Raw genomic sequence first — 22788 nt, 5'->3', positions numbered from 1 at the left:
GCTTGTGTGTCCATATGTGTCTTTGTTATGAGCTGTTTTACAAAATACTCACATAAAATATTTTAAACCTGTTGTTTCAATGTCAATTGGAGATACAACAAAGTTATATCTCTAACAACATTACCTTTTAGCTTTGTAAATAAACAAAACTTTTGAGTCCTAACTTTTACCAGCACAAATTATTCGTTAAGTCATTACCAAGAACGTGTCGTATAAAGACCCAACCTATTTTAATGAGAATATTCTTATACCTTTACTTAGAATTATCTAATATAGGATCTTACAATTATGTAACAGTTATAGAAAACATTACGATGTTAAATAAAATGTTTTACTTCCTGCTTTAAAGACAATATACTATATTATACTCCCATATGTTGAAATAAAAATATGTTCTTATATTAAAAAATAAATAAAGTCCACTATTAAAGGATGATCAGTAGGAATAAAAAAATTTAGATTTTTTAATAGTGTAGTAAACATTAAAATATGAACTTTTTTTATTGAAGACAGTTAACCAAACATATTATTCATTAATAATTTAATATATATTGACTTTGAATCGTATATCGTTTTTATTGTTAATAAACACGTTTACTTATTTACAATATTATTAACACCAATACATATTGGTACATTTTTTATTGATAATTGTTTTATTTTAAATTTCTTTTACTTATTATAAAAGGAAAGAAATTGATTGGATATAAATGTGAAGATTTACTTTTGTGCATTAAATATTATTGTCTATATTTGAAACTCAAAGTTATTTTATTTTTATTATTATCTGTATACATGATGATCGGTTTATCATGAACCACTCGATTACTCGTAAAATAAATACAATATTTCAAAAAAAATTTAATTTCTTGATTTATCAGCTAATAATTACTTTTAAAAATTATCCCTTATAACTTAGAAGGGCTTAAACTTTATTTTTTGTTAATGCCAACATACATATTTAACTAGCCTATAAAATTGAAAATAATCTTATTAAAACAAATCTACACGAGCAGAGACAGCGAAGATTTTATACATTATGTAGTAACTCAAAAAGCAAAAATAAAATTTATTAGGTAAATAATTATGGGGTAAGTGAATAGTCGTAGTTGTTTCCTTAACTATTATTCAATAAAACATACGAGACTCTTTGTAATTAAGTTTACTACTAAAGAAAGTAAATTATCTCTGACTGAGGTTTAGTGTGGTTAAAAAAATTACTAATAATAATGGTATAATAATAATTTTTACGTTTACAAACGCATGCAACTTCTACATCATCTAATGTCTCCATTGTAACTTATTTTATATTTTAAAAAATATAATCAGAGCAAATGCTACCACGAGGAATTTAGAATATTGTAATTATACTGTAGCTATTGGCGGGCTAATTTTCTTTATAAAAACGTGTCAAAACGCTTTAAGTATGCACATGAACTGCATTCGCGTTTTTAAAAACGCGTACGTCCGTGATTAAATGTCTAGTGTGAATAACTGAATTAAAATAATATTGTATATTAGATGTGCCGTAATAGTCTTTATGTCTAGACATAATTATAGATAATAAAAACGATTAGTTTATTCCAAAATATGTAAATAAACTAAGAAGTAATATAATACACTAAACGATTGACAGTTGTAAGAAAGCAACAATACATTATCCACCATAATTTTAAATTACATTTCACGATTCCTGAAAATTCTATTGGCACGTGGGTCATTATTTCAAGCAATTCAGCTTTTATGTAACATTTATTATATTAATTTTTAGTGAGTGTTAACATCGTTCACTATAATGAAAATACCACAAGATTTTTGCTTTTATTTACATTTCATAGGGTAAATTTATATAGTGTTAGGTTACAAAGTTAGATTTATGATTATGCATTGCGATTGAATAGAAATGAATATATACATTTTTTATGTGTTTATATTTATTTTACAATCAAAATTAATTTAAGTTAACCTAATTTATAAAATAAAAACGTTGCTAAAAATTCTACAAATTTACAATTTGCTATCTTACTTTTAAATGACAATGCATAATAACTAATATAAAAAATAAAAATTGCGATAACGGAACTATTTTATAGTTATCATACAATATAAAAATATTCATGTATTTAAATAATACTTATTATACCTAGTCTACTAGTTCAACTGTACAGAACGTAAAAATCAGAATCAGGTTTCGATACGCGGAATAAAAAATAAACAATTAGTCAATGACAGTTAGTTTCAATATATATTATCTAGTAATATGTTATTACTAGTATATTATTATTTAATGTGTACTGAAATAATAAAATGAAAGTTATTAGACAGTTTGCCGTGAAAACGGCAGTTTTTTTTAAAGTTGTTAAGTGGATCATTAATGAAATGAAATCATTAATCAATAATTTTTTAAGGAAAACTATTGCCCTTCATAGCCACCTCTTAAATACGGTCCTGAGAATATTCTTAAAGCTTAAATGTTTACATTATAAAATGATATAAGTTATATTATTTTCAAATGTACGTTCTTTTCTTTTAACAATAAAATATTTCTTCAAATTTCCTATCAAAAATATATTGCATTCGTTAAACGTAATTTTTAATAACACCTTTTCTTTAGAAAAGTAAGATACCTATATTTATATACCTATGTTACTTAGGGTACTATACATAATGATGTTATTGTCATATAAGTTTAGACCCCATTGTTTGACTGTGTTTGTTCGATAACCTTTCGACGATAAACGTTTCTCCAGGAAACATATCAGAACCTAACAACAGATAAATAAACAAACACTTAAAATGTACAGATAACTCTAACGTCTAATTTATCGCCTATAAAGATTTTCTGTGGTTTTAAGTATAATAACATGTTTTTGTAGATTTTTTTCATTTACCCAATGATTTGATTTTGAGTGAAAAGTAAGTGAATTCGAAAATAGATTTTTGTTGTAATTCATTTAAAAATCGTGGAACTTTGAAGCAAATATTGTTAATAGTATAAAAAATTTGCCTATGACTTCAATGAATAACGTCGATTTCAATTTTTCCAATGAAAAAATAACGAGTAAGACAAACAAAAAAATACGTGATGCTAATCTCTGTAAACTAGACAGTGAAAACAAACCTTTTACTATTCCGCCGGATCTCAAATTTATTGACAAAAACACATACAAGCGATTGAAAAATAAAGCGAAGGTGATAACAGGTGAAGATCGACAAATGGCTGTTGAGCAATTGATATCGGAGAGAGAAAAATTAGAAACTGAGAGTGCTGCAAGAAAAAAACGGCTACAAAATTACGATAACTTACGAACTAAAGGAAAAAAATTAGCTGAAGTATCTATTTAAAATATTCTAAATTTAAAATGTTTACAAAACTTTATTTGATTAATATAGAAGTAACTAAATTTAAAAAAAATAAATATTTCCCAATGATTATGATTTAAGGAATGATAGTCGATCCATAGTAATTTACACAAAAGAAAAAATTGTATTATTTTGGTTATTTATATATTTTAAATTGTTAAATTAAATGGGCATATACGAATTGACACTCAAATATGTATATATTTCCAACGTCACTGAATTTTTGTGACAATATTTATTTTTACTTATTAAAATATTGAAATAATTAAGCAAAATTGTTACTATTATTCTGATAAATTATTATATGGCTAACCCAACAAACAGTTAGTGAATATTGAATATTTCTCTTTACAAGCGGAAACTTAAGTACATAAATCTTCCGTTGTTATTTTAATATTAATAGTTTATATTAAAATAAAATCGTAATAGAAGAGTTAAAATATCTCTTAACTTTAACCCTTAGACGAATCATAATTATGTCAAAATATATTAATATTCTTATAATTAAAGTATTTACTTATGAAAAGTAATTACAACTGTTGATTAATTATTTGGGTGTACATTTATTGTATTAATATAATAGCTAGATGATGAAGCAAACAAGAAAGCAAATTACTTGTTAGCCAGGGCACAACAATTAAGACAAGATCAAGAGGATGAGATTAAATGTTGTAACTCCTTAATACTAAGTACTAAGTGTCACGCTATTAGAAATGCTCAAATAGCAGAAAAGCAACTTATACAGTAATTATTATCTTTATACATAATTTTATAAGAAGATAATTTGTATTGAACTGTTATATTTAATGAATCAAAATTCTTCGCAAAAATTATTTTACTTAAACCTTATGTCTCTTTAATCAAAAATTAATTATCATCTTAAAATTTATTTTTACTTGTTCTTGATGATTCATCAATTAATTGATGATGAAGATAACAAAAAATAAAAAGTGTTCGGATATAGGGCGTCTTGTTTTGAATAATAATTAAAACGCTAACCCAAGTATTATTGAGGGAATTTGGAGCTATTCATTACCATTTTAAATGGTTAATTTTTTGTTATACTTATATTGATGTAGTTTTTATGATTATTTCATAGAAAGGAAATGATGGAAGAAGAACGCAGGATGACAGAAATGATGGAACAAGAACGAATATTGGCTTCTAAAAAACTTGAAAAGGCAGCAGAAGCCGAACAACTCAAGAAAAAACTGCAAGCAATGGAGATTATGAAACAAATAAAGGAGAATGAGATAGCTAAGGAAATGGAAAATGCAAGACTTGCTGAAGTAGATATTTTTACATAAAAATTATTTAAAAGCTAAATTGATTTAAATGATGATTATGTAAACTTAACATAAATTATGAGTCAGATATTGGAGTAATACCGACTAATGATGCTAAAGAAGTATAAGTGGATTATACTTCTAAGCCTTTAGTCCATTGTACTTTTAAAATTAATCTTTATATTTTTGTATACATTTTTGTGATTTCCTAAAGAAGTTAATAGTTTTACTATAGGAAGCAAGAATTAGAGCAGATGCAGTAATAGAGGCTCAACGAGAAGAAGTAAATGATTATAAGTTAAAATTAGAACAACAGGCAGCGTTGCGAAAAGAGTTTTTGCAGATGAATGCACAACTTAGAGATATAAAGAAAATAGAGCAAGAAATGAACACTATAGAAATACTTCAAGTATTATAAACCGAGATATGTAAGGTTACTTAATAAATTTACTCATATATTTTAGATTCAAGAATATACACGGCAAAAAAATGAAAGAGAAGCAGCGTTCGAAGAAGAAACTAAAAAACAAAAGTTGTTAAAAGATAAGACCATTGCAAAGATACAAGCGAGTCATAAAGCATCCCATGATTTACAAGCAGCTAAAGATGAACTAAATGCTTTGCGAGTTAGAGATGCAGTATGTACTAAGTAAAGGAATATTTAGTAAAGGAATAATAGGTTTTTTAAACTTGTAGACACAGAAATGGAACAAATCTCACATTTACAGGAAATTTATATTTTAGGTTGGGATACTAATATTTTTTCATGTACAGAGTGTTAGTTTAATGTAAGTCAGGAGTAGAAAGGTGGTGTTCAGCAGGACCTAAAAATAGGAAAATAAAAAACTAAAATTTTCTATCTCCAAAATTAGGGGTTTTCTGGTTGTCCCACTCCAAATTTTATTTGAGCTAAAAATAAATATTGTCACTGTATTTCCTACAAAATTCCCATAAAAACTGAGTGGTGACTCGATTTTTTGTAAATTTCGCGTCCTCGCTTGAACTTTAGAATCAAAATTGGAAAACAATTTCATTTTAGTGTGACCCATAAATTTGTATTAAATTTTCACAGAGAGCCTCTTAATGTGGTGTATTTTTAAATAAAACGATTTCAGAACGAGTAAAACCGGAAAACCCACGGATAATGTGATAGTATTTTTAATTTTAAGAGCTTATTTCCTTTTTCATTATTTATTCAAACCGATATTAATATTTATCATTAAAAATTGAAATACTGAAATTGTAATTTTTTTCTTTTTAAGTGATTAAAACAATCACAAGATTAAAAAGAATATTTTTACATTATTACAATAGGATAATAAAAATAATTGATTTGTTGTAATCGCCACACAACTCTTTCTCGATTTTAAATACGAATGAGGATACATTATATTACTGAGCTTGTTAATATTTATAAGTGTTCGAAAATTATTGATCACTTTTAAATAGTCACTAATTAAATTGTAAAAATTTAGATAACTTTTAAATTATAGCTTACTTTCTTACGCAACAAAAAAATAATTTTCAGTGTAAAATATTTTTATTGTGCGTCACTTGCTTAAAAATGCAATTTAAATTTACAATTTTTCAATTACACAACCACCACTGTTAAAGCATTTATTCTAAGTTTTTTGTTATAAAAATTTAAGTGAACTAATCTTATGAATATCTTTTTTTTAAATTTAATATTATTATGAATTAATTCCACTACAATTTAAAAACTACAATATTATAATAGACAATGCATTAAGGAAATATACTTGACGTTTATTGTGAAATTAAATAAGTATCACATTATCCGTGGGTTTTCCCGTTATGAAATCGTTTAAACTTAAAATACACCACATTAAAAGGCTCTCAGTGAAATTTTATTACAAATTGATGGGTCACACTAAAATGAAATTGTTTTCCAATTTTGAAGGTCGCAAAATTTACAAAAAATTCACTCAGTTTTTATGAGAATTTTGTAGGAAATACAGTGACAATTTTTATTTTTGGCTCAAATAAAATTTGGAGTGGGAGAACCGGAAACCCCAATTTTGGAGATAGAAAATTTTAGTTATTAAGCCAACACTCTGTATATATTACATGAGGGGTGTTGCGCCCAAACCCTAAGTATATTATATTTAACGCGTATCCACTGTTTACGGTTGAACCGGTGATGCTTCACTGCGCGCTAATATATATATATATATATGTATTTATAGATGTTATTCCGCTATTAGATATTTAATAAGGTGTAACACTAAGTCCAGCGCACGACTTCAATCACAATTATAGTTAATTTAAGTTTACTCCAATTACTGATCTTTAACGGATATATCCTTAAGTTAAAGCGCGCGGTCAAGAACACACAGATAAATTTGCAAACACAATTTGTCGAAATTTCCACTAAGAGGTAGAGCCGGAAATATCTGAACAAACCACAGAAAGAAAACAAACGTTCGCATAGGCGAAATATGTCCGGTTAAGGTAGTCGTCCGAAAAACGCAACAACAAAAGAAAATACACCACTTCAGGTGAACGTCGAAAACGAAACAGGACGCAATATCGGTAATCCATATTCGGCGGCGGCCTTATCTCAGTGTCAATGGCGGGGAGACGACCGATGACAACCGATTGTCATATTAATAGCTGGACGGCTGATATCGAGAGAGACATGGGTGAGCGCCAGCCTAGAGCAAAAGGCGGTGCCGTGTCATATTCCTTGTTTTTTTTATGTAATTAATAATAATACATTATATTATATTAATACCACAGTAAATTTATAAAATTAAAACTAAATAAATAATTGTTTTTATTCAACACTCTAAACACGCTTTAAAATAACGGCTATTAATAGGAGATGGTAATCAGTGGTATAAATAATTACATGTTATTATTTATTTTCTGGTTTTTCTAAATGCAATTAGAAAAAACTAGAAAACTCGTATTTTTTGCATGATTTTGGTATACACATAAAAATATGTTTAATGATAACAATTGTTTTTATATTGTCTTAGTCCTAACTTTTGATATAATTTTTTTAAATTAATTTTTTAATTAGATGAAAAGCAATAATTATTAAAAATTTCAAAATAATGATTGCTGAACCATAAGTTATAATTGTTGCAAGTTATGTATGAGTTATCAGTATATTTACAATAATTTTAAACTTTTCAATTTTTTATTAACTTGTCCATAAAAATTGCTTTAACACATAAAAACGAATAACTTTTGGTAACACAAAATTGAGGAGAGCACAAAAAATTTGGAGTGACTTAGTCCCCAACTCCTATTTTCACAAATGTGTAGACAGCAAAAATGATTTGTAATCATACTGTTATAAATTTTACGTAACACTTTTTATTCTAACATATACTAGGTTGAAAGAGAATGGCGTCGTAAGGAACATGAGGAAGCATTAAAAAAAGTAAAAGAAGAAGAGGAACTAAAAGAAGCCAGACGTCAGCAAATTGAAGATCAAAAAAGAAATTATGCATTCGAAATTCAAAGAGAAAAAGAAGAATTTGATAAAATCGCTGAGCTTAATATGATTGATATTGAGAAAAGTAAAGAGCTAGAAAATAAGCACAAGAAGGTGAAATATTTTCATTTTTTTTAATTTAAAATTTTTAATAAATGAAAATTTTAAAGATAATAGAGGAACACCGCAAAAATTTATTAAAACAAATTAATGAAAAGCAACACGAAAAAATAAAAGAAAGAAAAAAGACATTCGAAGAGGGTATTAAAGTAAAAGAAGAAGAGTTAAATAGACAAAAAACCCTAAGAGAAACAATGAAAAATAAAATTGATAATCTCAAGTAATAATTCTTAAAACTTTATAAACATTATTTAACTTAATCTATGTAGACATTTTTTTTTTTTAGGAAACACAATGTTCCAGAAAAATATATTCAAGGAATCGAGAGACGATTGAAATTAAAAGAATAAACTAATAATGCAAATGCATTTATAATTTGAATTTGTTATATTGATATTTAAAATTGAAGCAATATTCGTGATTTTTATGAATATAAAATTTTTTTGATTAAAAATAGTATTAATTCAGTATTCTAAATTCAAATTAAAATAAGAATCAAAACTATTCCTTAACTCTACTTTAAAAAAATGTTCTGTAATTTTTGTGTGCAATATTTTTAAGTGAAATTATTTCATCTCGCTTAATTTCTATTTATTGTATTTTGATCGAAAAAAAGTGTCAGTATTCTAGGAAATTGTTTAGTGAGAAATATATTTCTGTTGGTAGATTATAATAACAGTAAAATGTAATGCAATTACTCTTCCAACATTAATTTATTTTATATTAGTCTCTGGAAGAATATCATTATTATTTACAAAAATAACGAATTAAATAAAGAATTGTTAATCAATTGTGTTATAAATCGGTAAGAAATTCTTAAGGCTATCTATTATTGTTTAGGATTTTTTTCCTCATTATAATTATTAACGTTATTATTTGGTTCATATAAAATTTTTACATTATTATAATTTACGTTTACAAATTTTGTGATATTGTACTTGTGTAAACCTGCCTAGTCAAGTTTTACCATTATTATTAGTAAAGGATCCTAAATATTTGAATCTTAGTTGGACCTGTTCTAGATTTACTTATGATTTCGTCTGTTGATGTATTGTTAAATTCCATTTCAAAAAAAAATATTTTTGGTTATTATTAAATAATTAAAAATTTCATTAAGTTCAGAATAATTTAATACCAATTGTTACACAGAAATCATTATGATTTCTATTTAAATGATTTATTACGATAAAAATGCAAAAAAAATAGTGACATTAACGAAATGTTGAGTTTCTCCCATAAATTTACTGTAAATATTAATTATAAAATTTCCTAACTGCATATTAATCTTAACAAAACTATTTTTAAAATTCTCACATAAATTTTCTAATTTCTCCATATAAATTATTAAATATAATTTTGATTCTATATCATATTGCTATGATAAATATTTATTTATGTATTATACTTATAAGTCAAAGAACTAATTAGGATATAATCAAGGAAATAGGAGTTCATTTTGCTTTTGGAACAGTTCAGAAATCTCTTAAAATTAAATACTTTCAACCAATTTACATCAAAGAGTTTCCTATGATAGTGTTTTTAAACATTGTTACATATCATTTACAGTGGTGAAGCCAGAAGGTGGTTTTGGGTGTTGTAACCCCCCCCCACCATTAGTATTTATTTAATAATTAAATTCCCTGTATGGACGACGACGTCGATAGTTGATCGCGGTAGACAACCGATGGTGACCAATCATAGAATAATATTAATATATTGCGGCTGATAACGATGCATACACGTATGGTGCGTTCTTATTTGAATAAATATAGTTAAAAAAAACTAAAAAAACACGCTTTTAAAGCATATCGAACTAAAAAGTTAAAAATAATTTTTCACTTTTTAGTTTCATGTTATGATAGTAGTTACTATCAATATCATGGTTGTAACGGGAAATTAGGGTTCGATTCCGGGGAGGGAGTCTAAGAAACGGCTACCACATTCAAGGAAAGCAGCAGGCGCATAAATTACCCACTCCCGGAACGGATTGGGATCCGTTGCCAAGGTTGCACTGCGTGGTGGTGAGGACTGGACTTCGCGAAGGTTGGCATTAATAATTCATAAAACATGCATGCAAACACCTACGACGCCGCAGGTAATCCTACCCGGGGCAGTCTCTGCCTCAGGCGTTCAGCCTCCTCTTTTTGGCTCATCACCGATTCCGCGAACGCCTGGACCAGTGATCACCCCTCCTGGCTTCTCAGCATTAGGTCCACCATGGACCCCACGCCGAACGCGGACCCCGAGCGGGATTCTCACTTCTCCCGCTCGCTGGCCCACGCCGCGCATCGGAAGAGCGTATGCAGTGGCATTGTTCGCTTTTCCCGGGCAATCCCGACAGTGATCGCACGTCGGCGCGGCTGCCTGGCGAATACCGTGAAGGTATTCGTTAAAGAAGTTGTGACCGGACATCACCTGATCAGACGATACGACATTTCCCCGTAAATCCCAATCCATCTGTCGAGGCGGCTGGGTCCGATAAGGGACCTCGTCCACGCTCCGGAGCTACAGCCGGTTCTCTGCGCGAAGCGGTTAACCGGTACTCTTCCGGAGCTCGTGTCCGTTGGCGATTTCGACGGCCAACAAGTCTGTGGACTCTCACTGCCACTCACGGTACTGAGAGCGGCCCTTCTCTAGACCCGGTTAAGAGCTTCCACGTTTTTAGGCGAGTACTCTAGTGACCAGGGAGTCGTAAAGGAGGATCGAGTGAACGACGCTGACTAGAAGTCGGCATCGAAATTCTCTCAGTCCCTCGATATTCGGCATGAGCCCCGCCAGGGGGTCCATGACCGGAACGCGGAATACTGGGTTGTACGCGATGTTCCACTGCAATGGCCCAAGAACCGAACCTTGCGGGACTCCACCCGTTAAGGTTTTGGGCACTGCGGCACTCGAGGACCCGGTTGCGGGTGATACGAGTAAGGACGGACCTGGAACTGGTCCGTTCCATCTTCGATCGCAGCGTGCCGTCCTCGTAGAACACGTCGGCAGCCGCGATCTCCACACACTTCCTTCTCTTATTTTCCAGAGCTCTACCTGGAGTTTGCATTTGTGGAATGGGTGCGTCGGAAGGAGTGTCCTCCAAGACGACCACCTCCGGTCCCTTCGCCGTTGAGGATACTTCTTTTCTCTTCCCCCGAAGAGAGTTGTCCTCCCCAACCACTCCGTCATCGGCATATCCACCGGGTGTTGTATCCAATGGTGCCGACCTAGATGTCTCCACCCTGGACGCACTCGGCAGCCTTTCCATTATGGAGGGCTTAGCTGGGGCACCCAAAGGTGTGGCCGCATTTCCATTACCAAGTCTGATCTCCAATATATCCACTGCCAATGGCCTCCCGGCTATTTCACTGGTGGGAGTGGCTTGGTCGCCACCACTCCCTGCAGTCGCAGTACCAACCCAGTGGTTGGCTGCAGGAGCCTGCCTCAACACTCCTGCATTTGATGTATATTCGATTGATCCAATCGACACCTGGTTGGTACACCCCCTACCAATCACCGGCACTGGGGCATCCGATACCCCTGATACAGTAACCGTTATTTTGTATTGTCCATGGTCATTAAAATGATTTTGTGAGGGGGCTGTCCTCGTAGACAATCCCTTCAGCCAGTGAGCGGCTATTATAACTGGTTGCGTAAATCAAAATCGTTCCGTTCACGCCCAAACGTAAACTAACATAATGCAATGGGAGGGGGAACGACGAAACCCAACGTCAACTAAGTTATGACGGGTGAGGAACCTCTCCTCCTATACCAAATCTTATGATAGGTGGGGGTGGTGAAACACGACGTAAACTAACACAACCTGTCGCGCGTCAAAATTATGTGAGAAAAAAAAATGCATTTTCCAGGTAAGCTATACGGTTACGGTGAAAAGTACGAATTTTGAACGTTTATAATTTTAAACGTCGAATCCGCTATTTTGATATGCAACATGTACATATTTAGATAAAGTTTGTACGGAAAATGTTAATTTTACCTAATTCGTAAAAAAAATTAGTACGAAACATTGTGTGCCAGATGGCTGTATTGATGATTATATATTTTTTTATACTATAGCTTTTGAGATTAATACAGAGATGGCTTAACGCGGCGGCGACGGCGACGGCGATGTCGCCGTCTATTACATTAATTGTTAATATACGAGTTAATAAGCTTGACCGTTATTCGTATTGTGAATAATAAATCAATACTTTTTTTGTCGACAATATATAATAATGACTACTGTTGTTCAAGTTTTCTTATAGCAAAACACATTTTAAATAAACGCTACTTCCGCCGCCGCTGACGACGACGATAATCACTGGAACATATATATTATAATATTTATAATATTATAATTGTAATACACTTATCGATTAATGTCGTATATATTTTGTCTAATTATTACTCGTATTTCTCTTAATATTATAAATTATTACTGTATTTAACTAATATAACTATAATTATAATAATTAAAACATATTTTTAACGTAAATTAGACATGTAAATATATTTAATTATACACTTCTAGAACAGTTAGGTAAAAAACTGAATTTTTCGTTTGTGATTTATAGTAGTATATGCATGGGTATGAAAGACGTAGGCGGACAGTGTTTATTACAGTCATTTATCTAGTAATAATTAATTGTCTAACAGATGTTTGGAAAGGATGGTGTCATGCAGCAACAACATTGTCTGCTGACTACTAATCAGTTCTCAGTATTTGTTAATCTATTGTGCGCGTAAGATGGATTATTTCAATGATATATCGGATAATGTAATAAACAAAAATTAAAAAAAATAAAAGGGTGAAGGGTATAAAGGGGGTAAAGATGAAGTGGTATCTCGGGGTAGAACTATATATTATATATATATATGTACTTCAAGATTATGTACTTCTCCTAAGTTGAGTAGGTTGCCTGTTTATTTTTATTGGAGGAAGTGATATTTTGATTATTATTTTTTCGTTAAAATGTAGTATACATAAAAAGAAAACTGATTGACATCATAGTTATAATGCAATATGTTACATGATATTGCTTTTTCATGTTCCTTTCTGATACCTGCTATTAATTTTTGATTCGGAATTGGTGGCTGACCACTAGAGATTCTGTCCGCTATTGCAAGGATCCATGGTCCACAATCATATTCATTTTCCTGGTTTGTAGTCTCTCATTTGAAGATAAATCACAAAAGNTATTGTGAATAATAAATCAATACTTTTTTTGTCGACAATATATAATAATGACTACTGTTGTTCAAGTTTTCTTATAGCAAAACACATTTTAAATAAACGCTACTTCCGCCGCCGCTGACGACGACGATAATCACTGGAACATATATATTATAATATTTATAATATTATAATTGTAATACACTTATCGATTAATGTCGTATATATTTTGTCTAATTATTACTCGTATTTCTCTTAATATTATAAATTATTACTGTATTTAACTAATATAACTATAATTATAATAATTAAAACATATTTTTAACGTAAATTAGACATGTAAATATATTTAATTATTCACTTCTAGAACAGTTAGGTAAAAAACTGAATTTTTCGTTTGTGATTTATAGTAGTATATGCATGGGTATGAAAGACGTAGGCGGACAGTGTTTATTACAGTCATTTATCTAGTAATAATTAATTGTCTAACAGATGTTTGGAAAGGATGGTGTCATGCAGCAACAACATTGTCTGCTGACTACTAATCAGTTCTCAGTATTTGTTAATCTATTGTGCGCGTAAGATGGATTATTTCAATGATATATCGGATAATGTAATAAACAAAAATTAAAAAAAATAAAAGGGTGAAGGGTATAAAGGGGGTAAAGATGAAGTGGTATCTCGGGGTAGAACTATATATTATATATATATATGTACTTCAAGATTATGTACTTCTCCTAAGTTGAGTAGGTTGCCTGTTTATTTTTATTGGAGGAAGTGATATTTTGATTATTATTTTTTCGTTAAAATGTAGTATACATAAAAAGANTATGAATAATTTGTATGCCAGTAGGAGTGGTGGAGGATTTGTAAACTGATTGACATCATAGTTATAATGCAATATGTTACATGATATTGCTTTTTCATGTTCCTTTCTGATACCTGCTATTAATTTTTGATTCGGAATTTTCGGTGGCTGACCACTAGAGATTCTGTCCGCTATTGCAAGGATCCATGGTCCACAATCATATTCATTTTCCTGGTTTGTAGTCTCTCATTTGAAGATAAATCACGGTGATGAAGTCCCATACAAGGTACGTTCATGTTCACACAAAAAGTACTGTAATAGTTTAACTTCCTTACCATTGTCACAGTCTAAACTATCATAGATAATAATTTCTTTCTGGGCACATCCAGATTGCATAATTCTTGAGGTAGTAGTTTATACAATATTAATATTATTTACATGAGTGTAAAATCTTTACAATTAATAAGTTAATTGATAAAGTAAAATAGCATGCACTTAAGGTATAGTTATAATAATATGTATGTAAGGATGACGTAGCAAATGAGTTACACATTTTAGTTTTTTTTTTATTAAGAAAATATTACAATCTGTATACATAATACAATAAGTAAGAATGACTGAACAATGTGTTACAACGCATGAATATCGTGCATGAAGAAGGAGCCCATTGACACCACTTCAAAATAAAAGAATAATAATTAAAATTGTGAAACTAAATTTGTGCTAAAATGAGTTAGAGAAGGTCTCTAGCCCAGTTTCTTTTGAGTCGACGTAATGGGTTAATAGGGTTAGAGGGATTATGGAGATTAGATATTAGAGGGTTAGGATGGTTTTGTGTGTCACTGTGGAATTTTTTAAAATAGCAAGAAGCAAGTTCAGGAAGTGTTAGAATTTTTAGGTCTTTGTGGAGAGTTTGGTTACTAACATACCACGGTGCTCCTGTTATAATTCTTAGGTTAATTGATTGAAAGGATTGAAGGATAGAGATATTTGATTTTTTCGCGGATCCCCAAATTTGAATACCGTAGGTCATGGCTGGGCGTATGATTTGTTTGTATATTAGTAGTTTTATATTAAGTGGCATATTAGAACGGAGAAGATGTCTCAGAGAATGGAGACGTAGGTTTAATGATTTTCGTTTGTTTTTTATGTGGTAGGCCCAATTTAGTTTTTTGTCTAAATGGATGCCTAAATATTTAGTGTAATCATGTTGAGGAATTATGTTGTTATTTATCGATAAAGGAGGGCCATTGGTGGAACGGAGAGTAAATGATACGTGGGAGGATTTTCCTTCATTAATTTTTATTCTCCATAATTTGAACCAAGTTTGGAGTTTGTTGAGATGATCTTGGAGTGATTTTGTTGCAGAATTAGAGTCAGGATNAGATTCTGTCCGCTATTGCAAGGATCCATGGTCCACAATCATATTCATTTTCCTGGTTTGTAGTCTCTCATTTGAAGATAAATCACGGTGATGAAGTCCCATACAAGGTACGTTCATGTTCACACAAAAAGTACTGTAATAGTTTAACTTCCTTACCATTGTCACAGTCTAAACTATCATAGATAATAATTTCTTTCTGGGCACATCCAGATTGCATAATTCTTGAGGTAGTAGTTTATACAATATTAATATTATTTACATGAGTGTAAAATCTTTACAATTAATAAGTTAATTGATAAAGTAAAATAGCATGCACTTAAGGTATAGTTATAATAATATGTATGTAAGGATGACGTAGCAAATGAGTTACACATTTTAGTTTAATAAATTTTTATATTTTAAATTTAAAAATTTTTTTTTTTTTTTTTAATAGTTATAAATTTAAAATTCAGAATTAATAATATTAATAAATTGTTCGTATCCTATTGTGCGTGATACGTATTTTAGTAAGCATTCAACCATTTGCACATCTTGTCTAGGGTCGTGTGCTAATCCAGTATGTTTCTTGGTACATACAAGATTATGTACTTCTCCTAAGTTGAGTAGGTTGCCTGTTTATTTTTATGGGAGGAAGTGATATTTTGATTATTATTTTTTCGTTAAAATGTAGTATACATAAAAAGAAATCCAAACTAATTTTTTGAAATTGTTTGCCTAAAATGTTTAACCCATTTATTTTTGTTAGTCCCATTAAATTAAAAAATTTGACGTCACAGCCACCCCCATAAAAAAATATTATTGGCTTTTTATTCTTATCATTGTAAATAATATTTCCTATTGCATTGCCATTTAAATTATTGTCCCAATCCTCCATAGAAAATTCCAAATTTTGTATGGCAGAAGGTATTTGGTGTGGTTTTCGTGCTAAGTTTTTTTTAATTTTAATTTTTAGATTTTCCAATTCTCTTGGGTCAATTATGGTTTGGCTATGCGGTAATAACCGTACAGCTCTCCCATCCGATGGCAAAACCATTGGTAAAGAACCCTTCATAGTTTCTTTAATAGATAAACCACGGTGATAAAATCCCATACTTGGTACGTTCAANTAATATAGAATGAATTCAAAATCAATTATGAAAAATCTGGAATCCATTCTGTATAGTATCTTTGGTGTTTTTTTAAATTTGGGAACACTTACAAAAAAAAAAAAAAATACAATAAATAGAAAGAGAGAAGAGAAAAATAAATTAATTGACACGGCACGCGTCGCTTCGTTATACACGATGCTCCGCGACTCGTGCCACCTTTATCAGCCGTCGCCCTACTATGAGTATTTGACTGACAACACCGCGTGTTATACGCTACGGTGCAAAGTCTAGCAAATGCCGCACGGCCGACAACGACCCGCCGCTAATGGTGCGAGAGTCTTCCTCCCGTTGTGAAAGTGACAACGACTACCAACCGATCCGCACCGTCGTCTACAACGCTACTAACCTTTTGCCGTCCAAGGATTACGCCGGACATCGCGTCTTCGACGCCAGCGAAAGTGCCGTGTCGACCACATTTTTGCTACGTAAGTCGTGTTATAATAAATAAGTAAAGAAGTTTGTTAATGATGTATTAGATTTTAGTTTAAATTAAATAAAAGAAATTTGTGTTTACTTACAAATATTTTTTTGAAGTTGTTCAACTGGCTAATTCTGAAGATAGATAAATATTGAATGTTGAATGCAGTTAAAATGCAGAAGACTGTTGATCGCTAGGGGTAGTTGCAAGAACTAATTTGTTTTACTGTAAGATCGGCGATATTGATTTTCGATACAGAATTAGATCATTTAGTGGGAGTGTATTATGCAAGAAGACGACATCTTGACGTTAAGATCATGGGGTTGAACAATTTTGGATGGGGTGTACCAATGCGCTCTATTCAGATGCGTTAGTAATATGATGATAGAGTTAAAGAAAAATGTTATTTGAGTTCAATTTAATAATAATAAATATAAGAACAGTTAATCTCAGAATTAAAATAAATTTTATGTTAGTTAATTTATATTAGGTACTGTATATTAATAAGTCGGTGCTATCAATATATAAGTTTGTTTTATTATATTTATATTTCGCAAGAAAATAATTGTGTGCAACATTCTATGCATCTCATAAAAAATGATTCCCTCCTTAATATTTCGTACCAATGATTGGCACTTTGAGATATTTTTATATTAATTTCTTTTATTTGTGGAGATTGGTTTGTGTTATTTAAAAATATTTTTATGTCACACATACATCTATCTGTATTATGAACTAGAATGTGATAATCTTCATCAACTTTTAGATCGATAAATGAGAATTGTATTTTATTATTTAAGCCAAAGAGGTTTCTGTGCCCTTTTTTAGTTAGATCTATGTGATGTTGGACATATGAATTTCTAATTCGAGATAATTCAGACGGTTCTGAATATTTAAATATATTTTGTGGAAATCCTACTTCTAATTCATTTGAATTTTCATATATTATTTCTTTTATTAATTTAAATTGTTCAATTTATGGATAATCATCGATTAAACTAATTTTTTTTAGAGCTTGACTTTACTTAGAGTTCTATAATATTGTGTTTGTTTTTCAATTTCATAAAAGTAACGATGAAATAATACAAATAAAGTTTTTAAAAATTTTAATTACGATTTCTCGAATTTTTAGACAAATTTAAATTATGAAAAAATGTAACATTATATTAATATTATTCATTAATTATTAAACATTATAGTATAAGATTTTCCTATAGAAAATCGTATTAGTAAAAACAGACTCAAAAAATTTTGAAGGTAACATTTTTTATATGAAACTCAGAAATGTTTGGTTCACTTGAGTACGCATAAATATTAATATAACAATTACTTCAAATTAAATTGGAGTAGAATTTGTAATATATTTCGAATCAGTGAAAATAAATTATCGGAATACAATTAAAATAATTATATAAACATTATTCAAAATTTTTTCAATTGTGTTAATTAAAGTCGTTATTATTTTTTAAAAGAAAAAATTTTATCTTGTATTACATTTATATAAATCAAACCTTATTTTAAATATTAAGACTAAACTCCCAATCTTGTTTATTAATTATTTTAAAAAATGGAAGTCACATTGGTAATTATTCGACAAACAAAAGACATATAAACCTTTATATATATATAAACCACGTCTAAACCTTTTAATAGTAAGAAATAAGAGAAGTCACTTTCTAAAAAAATCTAAAAGAAGTTTAAACAACACCTAATTAACAAAAATAATAACTATAAAACACGAAAAAAATGCTGAAGCTTTAAAAACTACTGATAGGTGTATATTATACTATGTTAGGTGTAATTATTAATTCATCAAAATGTAAAGATATTAATGGACATCAATTATTATTATTTATTAACTAAGTTTTGGTTGTTAAATAATAGTTATAACGAAAAAATAATTTTACTTAGAAAATTATAAAAGGATAATAAACAAGTAATTTTATATACTAAAAAAAAAAAAATTATGTACAATTATAGTGTTTCACAAAGTAATAACAAATTTAATAAATTTTGATCTAGTGAAAAATTTATGTTAATTTTACAAAAAATACCTTTTACAGTTTTGGACCACATTAAAAGCATATTACTTATTACTTGACTCTAATAATAAAATAAAAATATATATAAAAACAAATTTTTTTATTTCTTTAAAATTTTGAGTCATTTTTAGCCCTTTTCAAACAAAAAATTTTAGGATAAGTACATATTGTCTTATAAGCATTAAATATATAGAGTGTATGTGGATAATCATCAATTAAACTAATTTTTCTTGGAGCTTGATCTTTTTGCTTGTTTTTTATTTTGTTTAAATTCATTATTTTGGATTTAAGAATGATAAGTAAATTAGAGTTATAAAAGTATTAAAATGTTATATGCGTGTGTTATTGTAGATATCGGAAAATGCATTCAATTGTTTGGATCAAATATTATGAAGTTAAAATATTCTTGTTCTGAATTTTTTAAACCTATAAGTAATTTAATATATATTAGTAATAATATTCGAGATTAATTTAGTAATTTAATAGAAATGGGCATAATTTTCTATGTGTAGTACAAGTACTTATTTTTTAATTACAAAATATTGTATGTTTTTATATATGACCATTCAATATTAAAATTATTATATTAAAATTTGAATTACATTATTGTATTGTTTTTTTTTTTTTATTGAAATTTATATCTAACTAATCCGGTAAACTTTGTTTTGTTATATTGTTCTAGAGAAGTATAGTGTGAAAAAAAAAATTTAACTTATTGAAAAAAAAAATATGTGGGGATGGTGAGTTTGAATATCATTGAAAAGTATGCTAATAAAATTTTATGTATATGTTTTTATGGAATAATGGATAACGGATGATGTTACGTAGTGTTATTGTGGAATATCGGGATGACATTAGGTTCTAGGGTAGTAATCATGTCCGTGAATTTAGCACCCGAAATTAACTGATAAGTAACCATTGATAAAAATTTAGTAACCATATTAGTTTATCATGAACATTAGGTTGCAGCACCCGTTATTATCAAGGGGTTTTCTATTTAATAATTTTGAATTAAAATTAATTGATAGCAATCTCTATATTGCATAGAGTAAAGTTACTCAATGCATTATTTTGTATTATGTCAGACCTCAACGTTTATATACACAACGTATATTTGAAAAATTTCATCTTTTCAATGGTATAAGATTTATTAAGGAACAACATGGGCAAGTGACGTAGAAATTTAATTATTTGTGAACTTATACAATGATTTACGATATATCAATATATCTGTGTATAAAACTTCATGGGGGGGGGTACGTTCCTATCACTTGTGCACCTTGAAATTACGTTTTTCTAATAGAAAATTTTGTGGGCTTTTCAATGGTATAAGATTTATTGATAAACAAAGTGTTCAAGTGACCCCAATTAGAATTATTTATGAATTTTTGCAATTCTTATATTATGTATACCCATTCTTGCAATGTTATTGTTTATTGATAAAACAGCATAAAATATAAAATTATTACAGAGGATAAGTATAAAAATAATTTTGACATTTTATATAACGTTAATATTGTTGATTATACTTAACATTAGGATTGACACTTTGTATTTAATAATAACACCAGAGTAAAAAATAATGACTATTTTAATAATAGAATTTCTCATGGTGAAGAGTGATTTTTAAATGAAAATAATTTATTTATCTCTGTAATATAATATAATTAAACAGTAAGCGTTTATTAAATATTTCTCTAAGTTATTTAATTAAATGTTTTTGTTGAAAAGAATAATGTTAATTTAACTAAATAAATATGATAAAATAATTAATAGTCTAATTAAAAGTGTTGATTATTTTAAACAAAAAGATTAAATAAAGTATATTGTTATTCATCTTAAAATAATATAAAAATTTCATAATAAAAAAATATGTGTTATATGTGTTATATGTTTATATTTAAAAATTGCATTCGGTGGCTAAATGGCCTTCCCGCAGACATGTGTAGCAATTTACAACAAAAAAAAAACTATATTAGTCAAAACACTTTAATATAATTGTATAATAAATTATAATTTTTATGATTTTATATATTCCATCAAGTATTATATTCTTTGAAAAAAATGGTATAATAATAAATATATTTGGATTTTTCTTATTATGGTCATTTTTAAAATACTTTGCTCCTGAATTTTTATTTTGTCTTTGAGATAAATAAAAATTATTTCAAAAAATTTGAGGCCCTATCTTGATTATTACTGTGTATTTTTTTCAAAATAGTCTTGAAAGCTGACAAAAAAATCTCGAAAATATTAAACATATGTCAATTGATCGGAAGTTTTGTTATTTTCAATTAACCACGTATATTATATGTTTATATTAAAGAAGTTATTAATTTATTTATTCAATACAATATAATATCATGTGTTAGCATCGATGCGAAGAAGAGAAGGTATATATTGGTACTATGATATGTTTTTTTTGTAAAGAGTTAAAATAGGAGTTTCAAGAATATTCGAGAAATTTCTAGAATAATTTTTCCACATAAATAATTATCAATTATAAATATTTTTCTGACCGACTGTTATTTTATTACTTTTATATTTTACAAATATATCGCTCATTCGGAGCGATGTTTACATTAATGTCAAATTTTTTAATTACCACAAGCGTATTTGTGGCACCAAACAGAAGGCAGAATAAAATATTTAAATTCTTAAGAAAAACTAGCCGCCCTTCATCACCTTACCAACTAGTTTAATATAAAAGGCTAGGAAAATGAGCACACCAGTACATTCTAGTTCACTCTCGCTCTTAATTCCCCCACACTCTTACTATTTCATATTAAAGTTAATAATGTAAAATTCATGTCACTTGTGTCAACCTTAATTATTAGTCTTACACATTTGTTAAAATAATTAATTCAAATCATCGAAATAAACCCAGTATATTGCCCCTCATACCAGTATTTTTATATATTTAAATTAAATTAAAATGTCGACGTCAACAAGGAATATCACAATTCATCATCTATCTACGAGTCCGTATGACTATCAAGTTAAGTGTAGTTGTAAGACTTGCATTATATTTATGTAATTTAAAGAAATAGGATAGAGTGGATAAGAGGTAGGATTAAGATGATATGAATGAATCCATCAATCGACATCGTCGAAATATCACAAATCGTATCTAGTTGAAGATATTATCCTTTATAATTGAAAAAATTCCCTAATGTCCTGTAAATGGGAAAATTTGATCAAAAATAAAAAATTTTTAACTTAATTGTCAAAACGATATATTCCAAAATTGATTACTAATAACCAGGGTTCGGGAATTATAACACTTAAAATCATCAAAAAAAGCACTCAAATAAGCATTTATGAATAAAAAAAATTAATCAAAAAATCCCCACAAATAGATAAGATAACAAAGACAAAACCCTACTAACAAGGAAGGCAATTGAATTATTTTCCTTATTAGACCTATCAAAAACCGATAAAAAAACCTGGTTAGGCTGCGTCATAAAGAAAATATTTTAATGTACAAAAACAGAAAAAAACAAGAAACAAGCATTTTTTTTTTATTAAATCATCGAAAAAAGCAGAAAAAACTGAAAATAAGCGTTTTTTGAAAAAACCGTCAAAAATAGCAAAAAAA

The 22788-nt window shown here is 29.0% G+C and overlaps 1 protein-coding gene across 2 annotated transcripts; it reads left to right on the top strand.

Moving 5' to 3' along the window:
• Positions 1–2374: 2374 nt before the first annotated feature.
• On the top strand, positions 2375–8649 carry LOC126898637 (cilia- and flagella-associated protein 45). Of its 2 annotated transcripts, XM_050672887.1 has the most exons (8): positions 2381–3333; positions 3947–4107; positions 4463–4652; positions 4885–5058; positions 5114–5287; positions 8014–8229; positions 8286–8455; positions 8522–8649. In XM_050672887.1, exons 1-8 carry the CDS (start codon positions 3010–3012, stop codon positions 8583–8585), a joined length of 1473 nt encoding a protein of 490 aa, XP_050528844.1. In that variant the 5' UTR covers positions 2381–3009; the 3' UTR covers positions 8586–8649. The 2 variants fall into 2 exon arrangements, with proteins under 2 accessions (XP_050528845.1, XP_050528844.1); XM_050672888.1 differs by lacking the exon at positions 8522–8649 and having other exon boundaries at positions 2375–3333; positions 8293–8434.
• Positions 8650–22788: the final 14139 nt, after the last annotated feature.

Source organism: Daktulosphaira vitifoliae, unplaced genomic scaffold, assembly GCF_025091365.1.
Source record: "Daktulosphaira vitifoliae isolate Bord-2020 unplaced genomic scaffold, ASM2509136v1 Scaffold_2, whole genome shotgun sequence".
Lineage (NCBI taxonomy): Eukaryota > Metazoa > Arthropoda > Insecta > Hemiptera > Phylloxeridae > Daktulosphaira > Daktulosphaira vitifoliae.
The sequence above is the reverse complement of the archived record's forward strand: the minus strand, read 5'-3'. Positions and strand labels throughout refer to the sequence as shown.

Bases quoted from the DNA above. Each gene is read 5' to 3' on its own strand.
- LOC126898637 (XM_050672887.1), top strand. From the start codon at position 3,010: ATGACTTCAATGAATAACGTCGATTTCAATTTTTCCAATGAAAAAATA. The intron at 5,288-8,013 runs GTATGTACTAAG...AACATATACTAG, and splicing joins CTTTGCGAGTTAGAGATGCA to GTTGAAAGAGAATGGCGTCG. The intron at 8,230-8,285 runs GTGAAATATTTT...AAAATTTTAAAG, and splicing joins TAGAAAATAAGCACAAGAAG to ATAATAGAGGAACACCGCAA.